This window comes from Octopus sinensis, linkage group LG24 (genome assembly GCF_006345805.1).
Source record: "Octopus sinensis linkage group LG24, ASM634580v1, whole genome shotgun sequence".
Lineage (NCBI taxonomy): Eukaryota > Metazoa > Mollusca > Cephalopoda > Octopoda > Octopodidae > Octopus > Octopus sinensis.
In genome coordinates this window covers 22,083,168-22,104,435 of record NC_043020.1, presented here as the reverse complement: position 1 = coordinate 22,104,435, position 21,268 = coordinate 22,083,168, and the positions used below count along the sequence as shown (strand labels likewise).

At 37.1% G+C, this 21,268-nt stretch overlaps 1 protein-coding gene across 1 annotated transcript in view; it reads right to left on the bottom strand.

Moving 5' to 3' along the window:
* Positions 1–870: 870 nt before the first annotated feature.
* Positions 871–21,268, bottom strand: part of LOC115223980 (glutaryl-CoA dehydrogenase, mitochondrial) — a 45,450-nt gene continuing 25,052 nt past the window's right edge. Inside the window, exons 5-9 of the mRNA XM_029794753.2 lie at positions 20,645–20,754; positions 19,223–19,352; positions 12,612–12,834; positions 4,375–4,478; positions 871–1,025 (exon numbers count right to left, since the gene is read on the bottom strand). Of these exons, the coding sequence (XP_029650613.2) occupies positions 896–1,025; positions 4,375–4,478; positions 12,612–12,834; positions 19,223–19,352; positions 20,645–20,754 (697 nt within the window). The 3' untranslated portion in view covers positions 871–895. The remainder of the gene's footprint in view (positions 1,026–4,374; positions 4,479–12,611; positions 12,835–19,222; positions 19,353–20,644; positions 20,755–21,268) is intronic.

Sequence of the window (21,268 nt, the reverse complement as noted above, 5' to 3'; positions counted from 1 at the left end):
ATACTGATACAACTTTACGTCCCCCTTACTTAAGCTTTACTCAGTATATGAGAATCGCTACATCGATGATTTTAACTTGCGTGCGAGATAGATTGCGGACATATATGTACGCATGCATTTATGTGTATATTTTAGATTTATATTTATACGTCTGTATATGTATGGCGTTTGCACGCATCCTTCTGTGTATGTTGATATATATTGTACACTTTAATAAATATGTATTGCAGTGTAATATTTATAAAAGGTTTAATTTCTATGCATTAATTATACTTTCTTCATTAACGTCAATATGTATTTTATTCAATGTAAGGTTTTTTCCTCAAATTTTATAACTTTTATAATTTTTTATATATATATACATATATTTTTGACCTTTTTTGTTTATCGCTCGAAGATTGACCGTTATTTCTAAAGGGCCAATCAAACAAGTCCATTTTTTTAAAGGTGTAGCGTTTGTAAGAGTCTAGATTGAATTGATATATCGGTTCCATTCTAGCAAAAACTGTCTGATGAACGGCAACGAGAAACTCAGAGTAACAGATTTTGTTGAATTTTCTGCTGCTTTAATAAAGCATATTACCTATACCACTGGTATTTGAGTACTCTTTTTTCCACCTTGTTTCACATTTATGTGTTTACTCCGGTATACATACATATATATACATACATATATATATATATATACATATATATAATATATACATATATATATATATATATACATATATATATGTATGTATATATATATAACACATACATAAAGATGAAAAAATATATATAACACATACCTAGATGGAAAGAGAGGTGTGTGTGTGTGTGTAAAAAGAAAGGGGCATCATAAAAATAAGAACCACAAGCCAACAGAACTTGATGCTTTTCAAGAGCCGTCCACTTACTTTCCTTCATCTTTCAGTCGACCAACCTGGATGGCAGCCTGAAGTCCAAGGCTGATCTCTGTTAACATATCAGCCATTTTCTTCTGCATCAACTGGTTCTTAGCCAGTGGAGAGCTAAACTGGATCCTGTTGATAGAGGTGATAAAGAGATATAACTAAAAACAAAAGAGGCAAAGAAATAGACACAGAGGCACATATACCACCATAATCATTATTAGTAGCAGATTCTATAACTGGTGCCATCCATGTGACCAAGACAATGGATTGTTCCACATGGATGAATTTGTTAATCTTTACTACATTTTTTGGTGCCTTACAAGTGACCAACCACCCCAAAATACTTCCCATCTTCAAATAAACTTCTGACAATCCTCGAAACACGTGTATTGCTCATAACCTGTGTTTAACCCTTCAGCATTTAAACCGGCCATATCCAACTAGAATATTCTACTTGTTTTAAGCTCATATAAGCCAGATTTGATCTCTCACACCTACCCCGCAATGCTATTTAAAAACTAAACAATCACATCATCAAAATCTCAAAGCTACAAGATAAAGCATGATTAATTAAAAACAATATGAATAAATAAGGATTATATTTGACAGTAATCAGAATGCTAAGGGTTAATAATTGACGTAGCCATGTTAGGCTCAAATATTTGACCTGTTTTATGTCCAAACTGGCCAGAACTAACCTCTCACATCTATCCTACAATGTCATTCTAAAAATAAACAGTTGCCTCATCAAAATCTCAAATCTATAAGATTTCATTAATGGAAAATAATGTGAATTAATAAACATTACATTTAGTAGAATAATGTGAATGCTACAGGGTTAACCTAAAGAATCATAGCTAAAAGCCTGACAAGGCATTTTGGAGGTCTTGGTGTCAGAGTTGCTGAGAATTATGCAATATGTGATGCAGACCAACAATTGCAAAAATTCATAAAACCATTCTAAGATGATGTTGCATAAATCCAAATAATATTGTTTCAAACTTCAGCACAAAGCCAGCAATTTTAAGGGGATGGGTTAGTCTATTACATAAACCCCAGGTACTTGACTGATATTTTGTTTTATTGATTCCTAAAAAGATGAATGTTGAAGGTGGTCTTGATAGGAATTGAAATTGGAACACAGATTTGGCAAAGATCCTGCTAAGCATTTTGATTCAGGCTTTAACGATTCTGCCAGCTTTCCACATCATAAGCTCATATAATATTATACGTAATTATTAAGGTAGCAACCTGGTACAATCGTTAGCATGCCAGGCAAAAAGCTAAGCAGCATTCTGTCCATCTTTACATTCTGAGTTTAAATCCTACCATGGTCGACTTTGCCTTTCATCTTTTCAGGGTCGATAAAGGTTGATGTAATTGACTTGCACCCTCCCCTAAAATTGCTGGCCTTATGCCAAAAATTTGAAACCATTATTATTATTATTAAGCTGGCAGAATTGTCAGCATGCCAGGTGAAATGCTAAGTAGCATTTCGTCTGGCTTTATTAAGTTCAAATTGCACCATGGGCCAACTTTGCCTTTCATCCTTTTGGAATTGATAAAATAAATACCCACCCCAACTCTCTGAAATTGCTGGCGTTGCACTAAAATTTGAAGCCACTATCATATAATTATATGAAATAATATGATCATAGAATAATTAAACATAAAATGGTAACAAGCTTATTTGTTGAAGAGTGACTGTGTTAGCCAGTTACATTTGATCATCAGTTGTACACACACACACACTACTACTGAGTTGTACAATCATAGCATGTGCCATCTAAAAAACTTTCCAATAACACTTCATATGTGTGTGTATGCCTATGAGAAAGAGTGTGTGTGTGTGTGTGTTTGTGCACGTGAAAATACATCTGTGTCTCATGAAGAACTACACAACAAAAAGACCAGAAACCACCTTCACACATTTGTGCTTGCATTCGGTCGTTATTGTTGGGCATTTTTTTAATCGTTAACAATCTTAACAAGACAAATAAATCAAGTGCTCATTAATTAGTTAATCAGTTGGGTGTCAAAGGTAAACCAAGTATAACAAAGTGATAAGAGACCGTTTAGGTTATTGTTACACATTAAGATTAGCAGAGTCAGATCAGATTGCAGGTTGTTTAAATACACACACACACCATATTTACTTGACCATAAGTTGCACAATTTTACATGTGGTTTGAACTGAAAAAACTGAGGTACAACTTAAACGTGGGGCAAAGCTAAGGCTATGAAGGGAAGAAATTTTGTACCAAGATTTAGCACTAAATTAGTGGTACGACTATACAAGAGTGTGACATAACTGAATAAACATGGTAACTAGACACACACACACACAGACATATCGTGGTACTCTGTCGGTCACTATGACAAGGGTTCCAGTTGATCCGATCAATGAAACAGCCTGTTTGTGAAATTAACTTGCAAGTGGCTGAGCACTCCACAGACACGTGAACAGAAACAGGAAGAAAGAGTGAGAGAAAGTTGTGGTGAAAGAGTACAGCAGGGTTCACCACCACCTGCAGCCAGAACCTCGTGGAACTTTAGATGTTTTTGCTCGATAATCCTGGTCTGGGATTCGAAACCACGATCCTACGACCACAAGTCCACTGCCCTAACCACTGGGCCATTGTGCCTCCACACACAATTATATATATATCGTTGCTATTATGTTAAACTGTTGTATATCCAAATTTGGCCAAATGCATTTTTTTTTTCAATATTTAATTTTGCTTGCAATAGCCAGTTCTTTGGGTCAAACTACCTCCGGCTGCTTAAGATGCGAAGACATGAAATTTGCCGAAGTGTAGCACAACGTTTAGTATTTTTCAAAAGTGTAGTAAGCCCTACATACCACACTTTTGCAAAAATATTTCTGACTAAAAAAAAATCATACATGCATGGAGATACAATTTTATGCACCCAACAAAGTATTATTGTTAAGCTGGAACTATTGCTAATGTCAAAAACAATGGAAGGTGGAACTATTTTTTTGTTTTCTGAAAAAGCAACATTTTGGACTTACGACACTTTTGCAGAATAGCAATCACACACACACATTCATATATACATACTAAGAAGTGTCAGCCAGCAGTATCCCGAAGTAGTTATACTGACTAACATCACAATGTTACAAAAAGTAATGTCACACAATCAGTACCTATAATATAATGTCACAAAACACAGACTACAGTATGACAATAAAATACATCAGAGCATTGTCAAGTTGAAGACTGTAACATTGCAAATTCACAGACACTGTAATATTATGAAGTCAAAGAGTGTAACATGAAAATCACAGAAGTTGTAAGCTGTGACATCATCAAGTCACAGACTGTAACACCACAATTGCATTCTGTAATGTTACAAAGTCACACAGAGCAATATCACAAAGAGAGAGAGAGAGAGAGAGAGAGAGAGAGAGAGAGAGAGATGGACAGACATTAGAACATGAAAATCCATTTTTCACCTGTCCAATGTGTATTGTCGTGCTGTTTCAAGACAGAACTCTGCTGCTCCAAGAACCCCCCATCCAATGCCATAACGAGCATTGTTCAAACATCCAAATGGACCCTGTGGAAAGAAAAGAAAACCTTTTTTAAAAATCATAAACATAAATAAATTAATATTTAGTTGAGAGAGTTGACACCTTGTATTAGCAGATTCTTCAGATTTTTACAGAAATAGAGAAAAATCAAACTCTGCTGCCCACGGGGACCCACCACCAGATGCAACAATAACATGGAGTAACTGACCACATGGTGTAAATGACTGAATGGATTACTAAGCACATGAAGTAAACTGACAACATAGACTGCTCTTCACATGCACAAATCACATGGTGTACAGACAACATGGACTAAATAACTACAAGAAATATTGACCACATGGAGTAATTTCCTACATGGACTAATGACTAAATGGAGTATTGACTATATGGACTGATGACTGTAGCAAATTGCCAAAATCTAAGTTGTACTATGCACATGGAGCAACATTGAAGAGCAGCAAATAACATGTGCCACATGTTATGGTAATTACAATGTCACAAATGGTAACATTGCTATGTCACACTGTAACATCACAATGTTACAGTTTCCTCACTGTATTGCAGAAGCTTGACCAGCCTGGTTATACAAATAACCAGCATTCTTAAATCATTGATCAGCCATTCATGAGAGACAGGACAATTGCACAATTACAGCAATTGAAAAAAAAAAAATCAATTAAGCATTTCTGTTTAATTTTGTTTAATTAATTAATTAAGATTAGTAAAGTATGTAGGGTGGGGTGAGGGAGAGTTGAGACCAGGGATTTTCTAAGACAAAAAAAAAGGAAAACAAAAATACTCAGGTTTTTCCGCTTTCATTAAACTTTAACCCTTTTACTGGGGAAATCAAATGTAACTTATTCAAACCAATCATTTGTTAAAGAATGTCAAGCTAGAAACTATTTTCTATAAAGATATTTTAAGATTACTGGATCAATGGGACTCACAGAAAAAAATACCAATTCTATTTTTTGGTTGATATTTAACATCATTACTGGAATAACGATGGAATTTAATTCTTCAGTGAAAGGATTAAAAAAATTCTTCTATCATTCAAATTTATTGCACAAATATTTATTTTAAACAGAAGACCACTATTAGTATCCTTGAACTTTCTTTATCTGGACATCTCTCTTGAAATTAGTTTAGTCAAATTTGGTTTCCATAGGAACCAACAAGGGAAATGACCAACCAGAAGCAGTTTTCCTCAAATGACACCCTAACCTATCTTTAAAAAAAATGAGGTCACATTGATAAATAAAGCCAGGGCTAGACTGCTCTGCAAAACAAACAGGACACTCATGGGTGGAATGTCTTTGATCATGGGATAACAGAGTCAAGACTGATTGAGGGGAAATAGCAATAGGATTCTTTCTTTAACCCTTTTGTTACCTTATTTCTGTTGAGATACTCTTTCTTTCAATTAATTTTGAATATAACAAAGACTTTAGTAAAATAACTTAGTTATCATTAAGCTAGTGTTAGGAACATAAATTGTGACTAAAGTTTGGAAGATTTTAATTCAGAACTTTTGAAAACAAGACATTTGTATTACAGAGCCAGAGGTGGTTTCAGGCGGGTTGGTATCAAAAGGGTTAAGCAAAAGGCAGAGTGCATATTGGTTGTGTAAGGAGTATGATGCTGAGATGAGGACACTGAAGAAGAATATGTGCAAAAGATGGAGAGCAATAAAGAAAGGATGCTCCACTGGTTGCATAAAATTAATGTTTATGAGTTGGGCAGTGTAGATGAGCTGAGGGATAAACTAGGGATTAGAGGAATCAGATGTAGAATAGAAGAACAAGGTCTACTTTGGCAGGGACATATGATGTGTGAGGAGGATAATGGATAGGTAAAGAAATGCCAGGGTATCCAAGTGGAAGGAAACAGAGGATGACCAAAGTAGACGTCGGCAGAAGTGGTGAAAGCTGATCTGAAGATTTTGAACTTCTCAAAGGAGATGATAAAAGAATGAAACAAAAGGTGAGATGCTGTGTGAGGTAGAACCTGCACAATCCACGCAAGCATGAACTAACAGATGTAAAGATGATGATGATGACGATAGTACGCATGTGCATGCACACACACACACACGCGCGCGCGCTATGATCTAGTATGGTTTGCATCACCTAAATTTTATTTACACTGCCATACAGTGGGATTGAACCCAGAATCAAGAGGTTGCAAAACTTAACTTCTTAACCAAACAGCTGTGTGTGTGTATTAATTAGCAGTTTTTTTTATTATCTTCAACTGGTTATCAAACATTGTCTCAATATAGCCAACCTTGGTTTCCACAGAAACTACAGACATTTAATCACACACACACACACAAAGTTCATGATCATCACATGTAACAGATAATGAGGTCATCATTAAAGTCCAAGGTGATAATTTTATCTCGTTAGCCATCATTCCTCTTCATAATTATTGTTATATTTTTACAATTGTAATTTAGCTTAAGGTCAACCTTAATCACACAGACATGACACATAGATACCTGGTGGTGGATGAACTCAGAATAACAAGGGACGTATTTAAATGTTATACAGAAGTAAGTCTGGTTATCTACTGATTCTGCCATTTACAGCACAATTATTATTATTATTATTATTCAGTAGTTTTATTTTTATAGTGTGCTTTCACTTCACTACCAAGCGCAGCTCTGTGTGCCTTGGGTATGTGCTGTGATTTGTTGTGATGCTCTGATGGTTACTGTATTGAAAGTGTTCTGCGTAGGATGTGTGCAGTGCCTAATGATGATGATGATGATAATCTTAATCTTTTCTCCCAAAGGCACATGCCTGATAATTTTCGAGGGGAGGGAGATAGTTGATTAGATCGACCCCCAGTGTTCAACTGGTACACATTTTAACGAACCCAAAAGGATGAAAGGTAAAGTCAACCTTGGCAGAATTTGAACTCAGAATGTAAAGACAGACAAAATGCTGCTAACGATTCTACCCAGTGTGCTAACGATTCTGCCAGCTTACTGCCTTAAAAACCATAACAACAACTTCAGGACAACATCCCTGCTAAATAATATAGCAGGATCCGGGACCCCCTTCGGTCACGACACTGACCATGGGATTGCACCTAGAAAGTTACCCTCCTAGTCACAAGTCTGGGCATGGTTGTTTATGGAAGACCAGCAGTCGCCCATGCATACTGGCCTCCCCTCTCCACTCCACCAGTGTTATCCAAGGGAGGGGCAGAGGCCGATACAGCTTGGCACTCGTGACGTTGCAACTCATTTCTACAGCTGAGTGAACTGGAGCAACGTGAAATAAAGTGTCTTGCTCAAGAACACAACACGCAGCCCGGTCCAGGATTCGAGCTCACAACCTCACGATCGTAAGCTCGACGCTCTAACCACTGAGCCATGCGCCTTCACATAGCAGAATAGTTGTAATAATAATAATAATAATAATTCTGACTAGGATGAAAGGTAAAGCTTCAGTGGCATTTGAACTGAGAATGTAAAGAACCAAAAGAAATGCTGTGGTAAGCATTTTGTCTGCTAATGATTCCATCAACTCACAGCCATTAATAATAATAATTTTGAGGGGGGGGGGGCTACTGATTCTACCGATCCTAATGCTCATCATCATCATCATCATAATCCAGTGTTTTAAATCCAGGTTTTGTCCCTGTTGATGGGGGTGGCTGGTGCCCATTCTTCTTTGCTATCATAAGGCTTTTTTGGAGCTGGATTTTCTATGGGGAGCATGCCCTTGCTTACCCCCCAACTTCAGTTTCTAGACATGAGTGGTCCTGAGACCAAGGCCTCTACCACAAAGAAATGTGGTGGAAAACTAGCTCAGGAAGGCAGGGACACTACTCCCTGAGATAAAAGGCAAAGCTGACCTCAGCAGAATTTGAACTCAAAACATAAAGGCAAACAAAATGTCACTAAGGTTTTGTCAGGCATGCTAACAAGTCTGCCAGTAGTAATAATAATAATAACAATCCTTTCTGCTAAAGGCACAAGACCTGAAATTTTGGGGGAGAGGGCTAGTTGATTACACTGAACCCCAGTGCTCAACTGGTACTTATTTTATCAACCCAGAAAGGATGAAAAGCAAAGTCAACCTCGGTAGAATTTGAATTCAGAACATAAAGGTGGTTGAAATACCGCTAAGCATTTTGCCTGGATTGCTAATGATTCTGCCAGCTCACCACCTTAATAATAATAATAATAATAATAATAATAATAATCCTTTCTACTATAGCTACAAGGCCTGAAATTTGGGGGAAGGGGTTAAGTCGATTACATTGACCCCAGTACTTAACTGGTACTCAATTTATCAATCCTGAAAAGATGGAAGGCAAAGTTGACCTCCATGGACATTGAACTCAGAGCATAGAAATGGGAGAAATACCAATAAGCATTTCATCCAGCATGCTAACGATTCAGTCAGTTCACCACCTTAATAATAATAATAACAATAATAATAATAATAATAATAATAATAATAAATGCCCTGATGCAGTACCAGGCAGTGGCTCTCATGGCTTCTGATCTTAACTGATTGGAAGTGTTATCATGTACATTGTTTTGTCTTGGTATAAAAGATGGGCTACAGCAAATATTCTGCTCAATACCACAGATTTGCTTGTCAGTTGTTTGACCTTAACCAGTTGAGCATGTCCCTTAGTGGCTGATGATATGTGCATCTCTGATCACGAGCAGAAGTAGTGGGGGAGCATCATAGCCATGTGTTGAGAGGGATTCTTTGGGGTTTGAATAGTTCACCTCTGGAAACATGGGTGGTTCTTTCAACATCCTTAAACAACCCTTATTCAGGGACCGTTTGAGCGGGATGGGCTACTCAACCTGAAGAAAATTCTAACTGGGCCCCACCTGCAAGGTCATGTGCTGTTTATCTTGATATGAGATCACCATGTCGCGCACATATGGTTGTGATGCATGTTCCTGGTGTACCTTTATCAGACGGGTAGTCATGATGGGTATATTGGGCTTCGTATATTTTACCCCAGTGTCACTTTGATGGCATGAACTGCTCTCTCACTCAATAATAATAATAATAATAATAATAATAATAATAATAATAATAATGGTTTCAAATTTTGACACAAGGGCAGCAATTTTGGAAGGAAGGGATGAGTCAATTACATTGACCCTTTTATTTTATTGACTCCAAAAGGATGAAAGGTAAAGTTGACCTCGGCAGAATTTGAACTCAGAACGTAGTGATGGGTGAAATACAGCTAAGTATTTCCACTGAAAGTTGTGCAGGAAGTATGGGCTAGAATGTTCCAACAAATGGTTGCCGACCAGAATATTGTGACCCTTTCAAAGAAAGCAATATTCTGGCATGAAAAGCTGCAAACACCAAACTTCATAGGAAGTATTCAGTTGGCGTTAATACTTGGAAGAGTTCATGTGTTGAGGAATGTGATGCATCTCTAAGCTGTAGGATGGAGCTGAGACATGACAGAGGTATATGAGGAGAAGATAATATGATAATATTCAAACAAAATTAAATATGTCAAGTACATGGAGTGAATCCTAGAGCTACAATGAGAAAGGGGAAAAAAATGGCCCCAATTTCAGACAAGGCTTGAACACTTACTGGTGACCACATTACTGCTTACTGGTGACCACATTACTGATAACATTCCAGAGTGACACCCACTACTTTTCCTGGAAATTAGCTGTTAAAAACTGGGTTTTTTTTTTATTCTCTATGCTTGACTTAATCCATCTCCTGGTTTAACATAGCACCCCACCCCAACCTGCTAAGGGTGACCATAGCAGAATCCTCTCTGTTACAAAACATTCAAACGACATCTCCAATGTAGGGATAACCTTCCACCTCCCCTTCCACCAGTCACAGAAGCTCTTACAATGGTCCCAGGTACAGCTATTTCTCCTGTGTTTAAGTCAACAATTGATGGATACCTGTGGAAGATTACTGTTTATGTCTAAAATGCTTTTACAGAAGTTTATGGGGTTAATGACTGTTGAAACCATTGAATTTAGGTGGACAACCTTGCAATGTTACACATAATATATGAGAGGGTACTCAAAGGAAAGTGAAATTTTGCAATATCATTTTATTCACTTAGTTTTACATGTTTACGCTTTTATCGCCTCCAAAGTATTCTCCATTTCAAGCAATGCATCAGCCCAGGTGTGTTTTCCACTATACGAAGCAATACTCTCTCTTTACTTGTTTCAGTCATTTGACTGCGGCCATGCTGGAGCACCGCCTTTAGTCGAGCAAATCGACCCCGGGACTTATTCTTTTGTAAGCCCAGTACTTATTCTATCGGTCTCTTTTGCCGAACCGCGAAGTAACGGGGACGTAAACACACCAGCATCGGTTGTCAAGCAATGCTAGAGGGACAAACAAAGACACACAAACATATACATACACATACATATATATATACATATATATGACAGGCTTCTTTCAGTTTCCGTCTACCAAATCCACTCACAAGGCTTTGGTCGGCCCGAGGCTATAGCAGAAGACACTTGCCCAAGATGCCACGCAGTGGGACTGAACCCGGAGTTCCAATGCTGGAACTCTTATGAAGTGATGCCCTTTAACACCTCCATCATCTTTTTCTTCACCTCTTCCACATCAGCAAATTCTGTAGCACCAGCTTTTGTCACTGGCGATGACCTTTGAAAAAAGTGTTCCGAATCAACTTCCAACTTTCCTTTCAGTTCACAACAAGCATTCAGTCCTGACTGCTTTTTATCTTCCATGGGTAAGTAAGACACAAATTTTGTTGCAGCTCTTTTAATTCACAATACCTCACTCAAAATTCGTTGGCAGGAGCTCCAGGACATACACCAGTCATATCAACAAGTTCATCAATTCTCCAAGATCAGTTCATGAATTTTCGTGATGTTTTCATCTGTTCGGGAGGTCGATGGATGTCCTGAACGAGGTTGGTCTTCAAGCGACAAGTGACCATTTCTAAAGTGTGGAAACCACTTGTAAACTTGTGTTTTACACATGGCAGCATCCTTGTAAGCTGTTTGAAGTATGACAACTGTTTTGGCTGCTGTTTTCCCCAGCAGAAAACAGAATTTCATGGAAGCACACTGCTCCTTCATTTCAGCCATTGCAAAAATCAACAAACAGGGGAGAAGCACTGCAAAACATAGATGAACCACATGGCAGTACAACTCCACTTGATGCCACTGGTTGGAAGACTTGTGCCTGAGGGTTGCATCAAGTAGCTTCTAGTGGCAGAAGCCTGAACTACAATGGACTTGTTCCACAGAGAACATTTCTTGTTACTTTTGGGTATCTTCTCATATATAGTATAATATTATATGATATTGATAGATAGATAGATAGATAGATAGATAGATAGATAGATAGATAGATAAGATAGATAGATAAGATAGATAGATTAGATAGATAGATAGATAGATAAGATAGATAAGATAGATAGATTAGATAGATAGATAGATAGATAGATTAGATAGATAGATAGATTAGATAGATTAGATAGATAGATAGATAGATAGATTAGATAGATAGATAGATAGATAGATAGATAGATAGATAGATAGATAGATAGATAGATAGATAGATAGATAGATAGATAGATAGATAGATAGATAGATAGATAGATAGATAGATAGATAGATAGATAGATAGATAGATAGATAGTAGATAGATAGATAGATAGATAGATAGATAGATAGATAGATAGATAGATAGATAGATAGATAGATAGATAGATAGATAGATAGATAGATAGATAGATAGATAGATAGATAGATAGACAGACAGATAGATAGATAGATAGACGGATAGATAGATAGACACAAATAGACAGACACTGACAGATAGATAAAGACACAAAGATAGGTATGTAGAAAGACAGAAACAGATAAGATAGATAGAGAGATGGTAAAATTCTCAACATAGCTACAACTCTAACAAAACTCAGGCTAAAGCTCAGTTTCAGTTGAGTGACATCACTGACAAAGCTTTGACAGTCCAAAGCTGTAAAAGAAGACACTTAGTCACAGTGTCTTAAAGAAGACACTTAGTCACAGTGTCTTAACCTTTGCAGCCATTGCTATCTCTAAAATAAAAGAAGACATTGCAAATGCAGGTAATGATAATTGTTGTCTGCGATATAACAATATGTCTACTTACTTTGAGACCAGAAACAGCAGGGAGAAGGTTGCAGCTTGGCACAACAACATCTTCCATTACGATTTGTCCAGTAATGCTGGCCCTCAGTGAGAATTTGCCCTCGATCTTTGGTGCTGTCAAACCGGGCATACCTTTCTCCAGAATGAAACCTTTAATCCTGTTATTGTGACTCTTTGACTTTCCCCATACAACCATCACATCAGCAATCGGGGAACTGGTAATCCTGTGGTAGAAAACAAAACTGTGTGTTATGGATAGGTTTTACAATGGAGATAAAAAAAACAATAAGATCCCTCTCCCTGCTAGATATTAACCTTTTCTGAGGTTCCCTTATTTACACACAAAAAGAATACAAGGACAGGAAGGAGCTCCTATGTGGTCGTTTGACCTGCTTGAAACAGCAGCTAATTTACAGTCTAATCTCTTAAAGAGAGAAGTAGGACATATTTGGTTAATGCAGTCTGGAGTACATTTTACTGGGAGGAAACTATCTGGAATCCCCTGGATTCATGAATCAGGTTGATCAAGGTAAGTCTAGGATTAAACAACCACAACAACAAAGACCATGAGTTGCAACATCAAAAGAACAGTGGAGACAATTTGAAGCTGTCCCAACCCTGGCCTGGGGGAAATTAATGAGGTCAGTTTTTAATTTGAACTTTGGTTGGTGAACGTCAGCAAGAAAATGAAGACAGAAGGAATGGAGAATTCCACTGAGCATGCAGTTCTGGAGTGAAAGGATTACGTGAAGTATTTAGTGTGGGATGGGGGGGGATCTGAGACACGACTCAAAGAGATTGGGGGGGGGGGGGGCAAGTGGGTTTCAGCCGGCAGAAAGGGTATAGAAATATAGATGGACTGTAGCAGATGCAGGTATAGAAATAGAGATGGACTGTTTTAGCAGATGCAGTACATGTCATAGTATCAAAAAAAGAGAGTGAAATGAAAAAGGAATGGGGATAAAGATTTCAAAGACTGAATATGTGAAATGCAGCCATCAAATGGATGACAGAATCAATGTTAATGGCCAGAACTTGACCAATGATACTCTCACAAATGGTCTTTCATCTTTTCCACCCGTCCCAAATTTGGACTTTCTTTAAAACCTAGGACCCAACCAGTCTGGAACAGAATTAAATAATGGTATAACTTATATCCAAGTGTTTTACTGGACTTGGGAATCCTGATGGTGCCCATCTTGTCCCCAAGACATGGATACTATTAGCACAGAGAAGGAGCTCATCCATCTTTGATAGGATTCGTTTTTTAAAGCTACTGGGCTCTACACACTCTCTTCCCCAGTAGGGAGTCTGGTTTATTCTTTGACCCCTGGTTACCAGCAGCAGGTAACAGTGTGCCAAATGTTTATTAGTCTGAGGCAAAATTGGTTTTGACCTCACAACAATCAATTATTTCAGAGCAAATATTTCTTGGCACTATTCTTTGAAATACACTCTTTTGGTTTTATTGTGAGGTATGTATTTCTTGTGAGATGTATATTTGTTGTTAGGTCTGCATTTATTGTCAGGTGTGTATTTGCTGTGATGTTGAGAGACATGTAGCTGTGTTGTTGTGAGGTATCTGTTGTAAGACAAGTATTTGTTGTGAGGTATGTATATGTCCACAACATCACATCACAACTTCCCCTAAAACAACCTTCAACTTTCATCAAATAATTAGGGAACTTTCACATTGTCACTCAACCTGTTAGAAATAGCAGTGAAAATCTCACCTAAATCATACTCTATAAACTACAATAGGGTAAAAAAACACAATGGATAATGTAGTTTTACATATTTCCCAAAAGGCAGGACAATTATGACTGGACTACCTCTGATTATAAACCTGCTCAATCAAGTCGACCATGGGCTAAACAACAATTCAAGGAAGGTTCAATAGAGCAAATATGGGCCACTGATGACAAGTGATGACATCAAAAACATTTTGTACCACTTGACAGTGACGTGTCAAGAACTTAGGCATGAATAATTAACAAAATAATTGCTCTCGTTATTCATCGCACACTCCTCATATACTTATATAGTACACACACACACAGATAGAGAAATTTGCAAGTGAAAGTATATCTGTCTCTATATCTATGTGCTCTTTTATTCTATTTGTTTCAGTCATTTGACTGCAGACATGCTGGAGCACCGCCTTTAGTCGAACAAATCAACCCTGGGACTTACTCTTTGTAAGCCTAGTACTTATTCTATCGTTCTCTTTTGCTGAACTGCTAAGTTACAGAGACATAAACACACCAACATTGGTTGTCAAGCAATGGTGGGAGAACAAACACAGATATACAAACACACACACACGCACATGTATATATAATGGGCTTCTTTCAGTTTCTGTCTACCAATTCCACTCACAAGGCTTTGGTCGGCCAGAGGCTATAGTAGAAGATGCTTGCCCAAGGTGCCACACAGTGGGACTGAACCTGGAACCATGTGGTTGGGAAGCAAGCTATTTACCACACAGCCACTCCTGCGCCTATATATACATATATATATATAAAATCTAGATTTTCTCTATCAAAAAGGATTTTTAATCTAATATTTACACTTAGGTCTCTATGTGCTTCAAAATTAATTGTTCCAAAAAAGGATTATTATGTTCTTTCAAAGATTTCTAAATTCTTGGGATGTCAACAATCTCTCTCACTCTCTTTCACTTATGTTTGTGTGTGTGTATGTGCATTTTTTGTATATTGTCTTGCCCAACTTGCTTGTCCTTAAATTTATTCCTTTACCTGCTCAAGATTAAATCTCGAGCACTACAAAGTGTGTTCTATACGGAGAATACCTAAGCTATAAACTATATATATATATATATTTTACTGTTCATTTTTTCGCTTCTCCCTACCCACACCCTTTTCCTTTCTTTTTGAGAAGCTCTGCAGATCCCTGTGCATGAACCTGCTCTGTCCCACCTCCCTCACAGCAAGCTCCACCTCCCCTAACATGAAGCTGTCTCACCACCTCTCCCAGAAATTTGTAGTCTTGCCAACTGCATGGTGACCCCAGTAGTGCAGGTGGCACAAAACAGCCTCCAGTTCATGCTGTAAAGTGGTTGGCCATTTGTGGAAAGGCATCCGGCAGTAGGAACCATTCCAAAGCAGACACTGGAGCTCAAAGCAGTCCTTAGACTCATCAGATCTTGCCAAACCATCCAAACTATACCATCATGGAACATGGAGATTAGATGATATGAAAATGATATATAATATATATATACACATACAAGTAAGCACACAAATGCAAAACAAGGTGGAAAAAATAGTACTCCAATACCGAAGGTAGAGTAATATGCTTTTCAATAGAAAAGCTGCAAAAACATCACAAAAACTGTTACTCAGAGTTTCACACTTCCATTCGTCAGAGAGTTGTGATCAAAACTATTATATATATATAAATTAGAAATGGAGACCAAAATAATAAATTGAACAATAATTTACTCATTAAATGATAAATTCAATTCAATTTTATTTTATACAAACAAATGCCCCATATATATATATAAATATATATATAGTAATGTAAATGCTGTATAACAGACTATATACTTAACATAGTACAAATATTATCTGGTATGTAGAACTTCTCTCAATTCTTTGGGTAGAATAGGAACATAATATAGATATTGTATCAAAAGTTGAGTCTATTCTGAGTTTCACACTTGACTCATCACAATAACATAGACAATCACTTTATATATATATCGTGGCCAGAACCTAAAGCTTTAGGTATTTTTGCTCAATAAGCACTCACAATGCCTAGTGTGGGAATCGAAACTGTGATCCTATGACCACGAGTCAGCTGCCCTAACCACTGGGCCATTGCGCCTCCACTATATATATATATATATATATATATATATAAGTAAATGAGAGAATGGAGTCGAACGACGATTTTAACAAAATAAAGGAAGAGAATAAAGCAATTTTGTTAAAATCGTCGTTCGACTCCATTCTCTCATTTACTTATTGTTAAAAAAAACACACAAATTTCCACATGAGAACACGTGATTTCTGCCCTTGGCATGTAGCTTCAACCGTGTTTTCTGACGTGAATTTGCTACCCGGGTATTGGTTAACCGAATTATCCATACTAGGATAATTCATTCACCTACTTAAATATATATATATATATATATAATCATCATCATCATCGTTTAACGTCCGCTTTCCATGCTAGCATGGGTTGGACGATTTTTACTGAGGGCTGGTGAACCAGATGGCTGCACCAGGCTCCAATCTTGATCTGGCAGAGTTTCTACAGCTGGATGCTCTTCCTAACGCCAACCACTCAAAGAGTGTAGTGGGTGCTTTTACGTGCCACCGGTACAGGGGCCAGTCAGGCAGTACTGGCAACGACCTCGCTCGAATCTTTTTACATATGCCACCAGCACAGGTGCCAGTAAGGCGATGCTGGTAACGATCATGCTTGGATGGTGCTCTTACCCCCCTACAAACACCCTACTGGCTCAAGTGCCAGTAGGGCGACACTGTAACGATCACACCTCAAATGATACCACTGGCACAGAAGCTGGTTAACCGCTCTGTCAACGATCACACTCGTATGGTGCTCTTTGCACCCCGGTATGGTATATATATATATATATATATAATAACTATATCTTCATAATGATGAAACAATAGATATATTTAATGAATAACTGTATGACCCAAAGACAAAGCCTTGACATGGTTATTTGACCCAATAGAAACAGCAACCAAATCCCCTTCAACCATCATAAAAACAATGACATACTGGATAATGTAATGGATATACAAAAAGTTGAAATGGTCATGGTTGGGATGTCTAATCATAGGCCTGCCCAATGTGAGTTGACCTGGTGTTAAACAATAACAAGATCACTTAATTCTCCCACAGCAGCAAGTTAGAAAAAACAATGTATTGCTCTTACTGCAGTTAATTAGGTTAATTTGACATTTTTTCATTAATTACTAGTAATTAACAACATTATTAATTACTGGTTACTACTAAAACTGTTGGTTTTTAATTATTACATAAACATCCAAAGCAGCAAATTGGCAGAGTCGTTAGCATGCTGCCAAGCAAAATGCTTAGCAACACTTCGTCTGTCTGTATATTCTGGGTTTAAATTCTGCTGAAGTTGACTTTGTCATCCTTGTGCTTCATTTTAAGTAAATATGTCAAAATAAAAATATTATATATTTCACAATTCCCTTTTTAAACAACTTTTAAGATGCTTTTTTTTTATATTTTTTTTTTTTTTTCCTAAAATACTTCAAAATTCTGAAAGTTGATCCTTCAGCCTTCTAGCATTTGGTCTGCTGACTTTTCAGTTTTACAAGCTTTTGCTGTTCTGATTTTCCAGTCATTTGAAATTTGGCCTTCTCGTATTCATTCCTTACATATTTGGCTTTGTGACTCAAAACCAAAAATACTGCATATGATGGCATATGAAATGCACTTTTTTTCCCCCAGAATGTCTCAGAAAATTATCCCAAGTCCTATATATGAAGTTGAATCCTCTAAAAGCTTTTTTCCTGAATAAGCACGGCTGAAATAGGGGAGCATCTAGGATACCCTTGTGTCTTTTATAGAATAAAATATGGTAAATATGTTGTTATTTAGACCCTGGTTAGACCAGATTCAGCAGACAGAGGACATTCTACCCATGACTGTTTTGTTTTGCTTTCAGGCACAATGTATCTAGGACTATATTCTTCTTGACACACACATCTCCTGTGTGATTTTGGAAAACAATATCTATATTTGTATTTTTGAGTGAGATGGGAGCAGAAAGACTACCATATTTGAATGGCATCAAAGACACACAGACATTAAACATATCCCAATTCCAGCAGAGCATAATCAGGAGAGAAAATGTTTTTAGTGCATCCACTCTTGAATGGCGAGAAAGAGTTGTGGGAAAGCATCAGTCAAATGGGCAAGAAAAGACCCCCCAAAATTTCTCTTTTCCTTAAGAGTAATTTTTATAATTGTTTTCACTTTAAAGTCCACAATCCAAAATAATCAGTCTTTTGCACAATAAAATTTACAATCTCATTACCAAAAAGTGTAAAATATTCACTTCCATTTGATAATGACCACCATATCCATGTCAAATTTTTTAAATATTGATCGATGTTGTCCACCATTTAAGGGTTAAAGCATGTAATATAGATCCAAGTTTGTATGTGGGACCTGGGCAGATTTTTTTGACATGCTTTCTTTTATTCTAAAAAATTGCAACTTTATGCCATAAATAATATATATCAACAGTTGTTGTTTAGCTCTGACTAAGCTTTACTTATGATTAAAGTCATTGGGAGATTTAGCTGCTATTTTTAGCAAGTGGATTGTGCGAAAAAAATGCTTAGTGTTGAAGTAAGAGACAGGAGGAATTAATAGGAGGAAGAGGAGCAGGTGGAGGGTGGGGAGGTGGTCTGCAGCTTGATGATTGGTTCAGAAGAGCAGTGACCATTGTAGAAGCAGCATGAAATATACATGGATGATACAACGCTCATGTGCATTTGTGTAAACATGGGTTAATATAATCAACTGCATGTTGGATGTGTCTGGAATACGTGTAGAAAATATAGTTCAACTAACCAGGATTTGGATCCATTTAGAATATATGTGTCATCTAAAGGAGAATATCTAGCTACCGTTTCCATTGAAGATGGATCGCTTCCATGATTTGGTTCTGTCAGACCAAAACAACCAATCAGCTCTCCAGTTGCTGGAAGAAAAAAACAAAAATGAAAGAAGAATATGAAGAAATATTTAAATAACATCATTGCTGTGACTAAATGGATGATGAAGCTGCACTTAACACAAAAAAATTCTGTAGTACATATAACCAAGTATGGTACCTACTTACAGCTAAGCAGACTGGGCTGTTCAACCTTGAATGTCTTGAACACAGAAACAATCTCTCAAAATGGTTGTCCAATATTTTATCTAGTTGACCATCTGCACTCCAATGAAATGACACAATTACCTGGTCTCTAAGTGTAACGGAGGCACCATTGTCAATAGATTTCACAGCTGCAATAGTTTGGACGAAACAAACCCCTCCTTTTTTGGCTCCCCTTTGTAGATGTTGAGTAACAAATAGTGACCAAGAGATATTTAAGCAATGTACCCACTGCAGGTTCATGCTTCTCAGACCAAACATGGAACACTTTGCCAAATCCTTGTTCTTTGTAAGAGCATCCCATTGAAATATCTACTCTGCTCAACTCAAAGCTTTTATGTGTGTGTGTGTGGGTGTAAAGACAGAAAACATGTCAAAAAGACAGGTCGGTTCCTCTCCAATTTTTTGTAAATTCTTAAATATATCTCCTTCTGTGTATATATATACTACCAAACAAACATGATTTTTATTGAACTCCTAATACTTTTTTGTTGAATACTTTCCTGTAAACTGTTTTTAACATTTTCTTATTTCTTATTATCAAAGAATGTGTATATGTATTTTAATACTTTTGTGACAACCAATACTTAACACAACAAAGCTTATACAAAGCTTTACATTTTACTTTTGACAATCTTTTTCTAAAAAAGTGAAACTGGTCAAGCGATTGTAAATAATTGTAAATAATGTACATAGTTCCTCATCTCTTAAATATAGAACGGTGCTAAGATGTTCACATTCTTTGATATATTTTTTGCTGACAGAAACAAACATCCACAATCTCAGGCAGAATATCAACTGCATCCATCTGGCAATGAGTTTAAGAAGGTGGTTAACAAAAGTTGGGATGTGGACACTGGCCATCACAGACTCTCACACACACACAGAAGATAGGTTTAGATTATAAGAATGGGAATGTCATCATCATCATCATTTAACGTCTGCTTTCCATGCTGGCATGGGTTGTATAGTTTGACAAGAGCAGGCATGGCTGGAGAGCTGCACTAAATTCTATACTCTGTATTGGCATGGTTTCCACCATATATTTAGGTTGATTATAAATTTTTTTTCTTGTGATTATAACACAAAACAAAACAAACATTTTTCAAACTTACCTAATTTTGGTAAATATTTGGCTTTCTGTTCTTCGGTTCCGTATTCATTGATGGGGTGCATCACCAGGGATGACTGGACACTCATTGCTGAACGGTAACTGCTATCTACTCTACAATTAGAGAACAATAACAGCATCATCATCAACACCATCACCATCAACAGCAGCAGCATCACTACCATCATTTGATGCCTGCTTTTTCTATATCATCATGTGTCTGGAGGAGATTTCTTCAAGCTGTATTCTACGCCTTAATGCCCATACTGGTGCTAACCTTTATTTGTTTTACAAATAAACTTCATTATTCCGAGCCTTCAAACACTGAACATAAGCAAATACAGGTGTGTCTAGAACCATAGAATCTAAATTCTTGATTCATTAATTTTTATTGCATTGCATATTCTCTAGAATTGTTACCCCTGCCACTGCCCTGTTACTACAGGGGAGAAAACTCATATGGTGACATGATGCACCTACAATGTACTAAAGGTTAGAATTACCTCCACCTCTGGAAAGATGTATCATGATTACCAAATAGCAATTGAAAACCCCGCTCCACTTGAAAAAAAGGGAGATAACCTAAAAATTCAAGACTTCTCCAAAGTTGACATACAGGGTGGCCCAA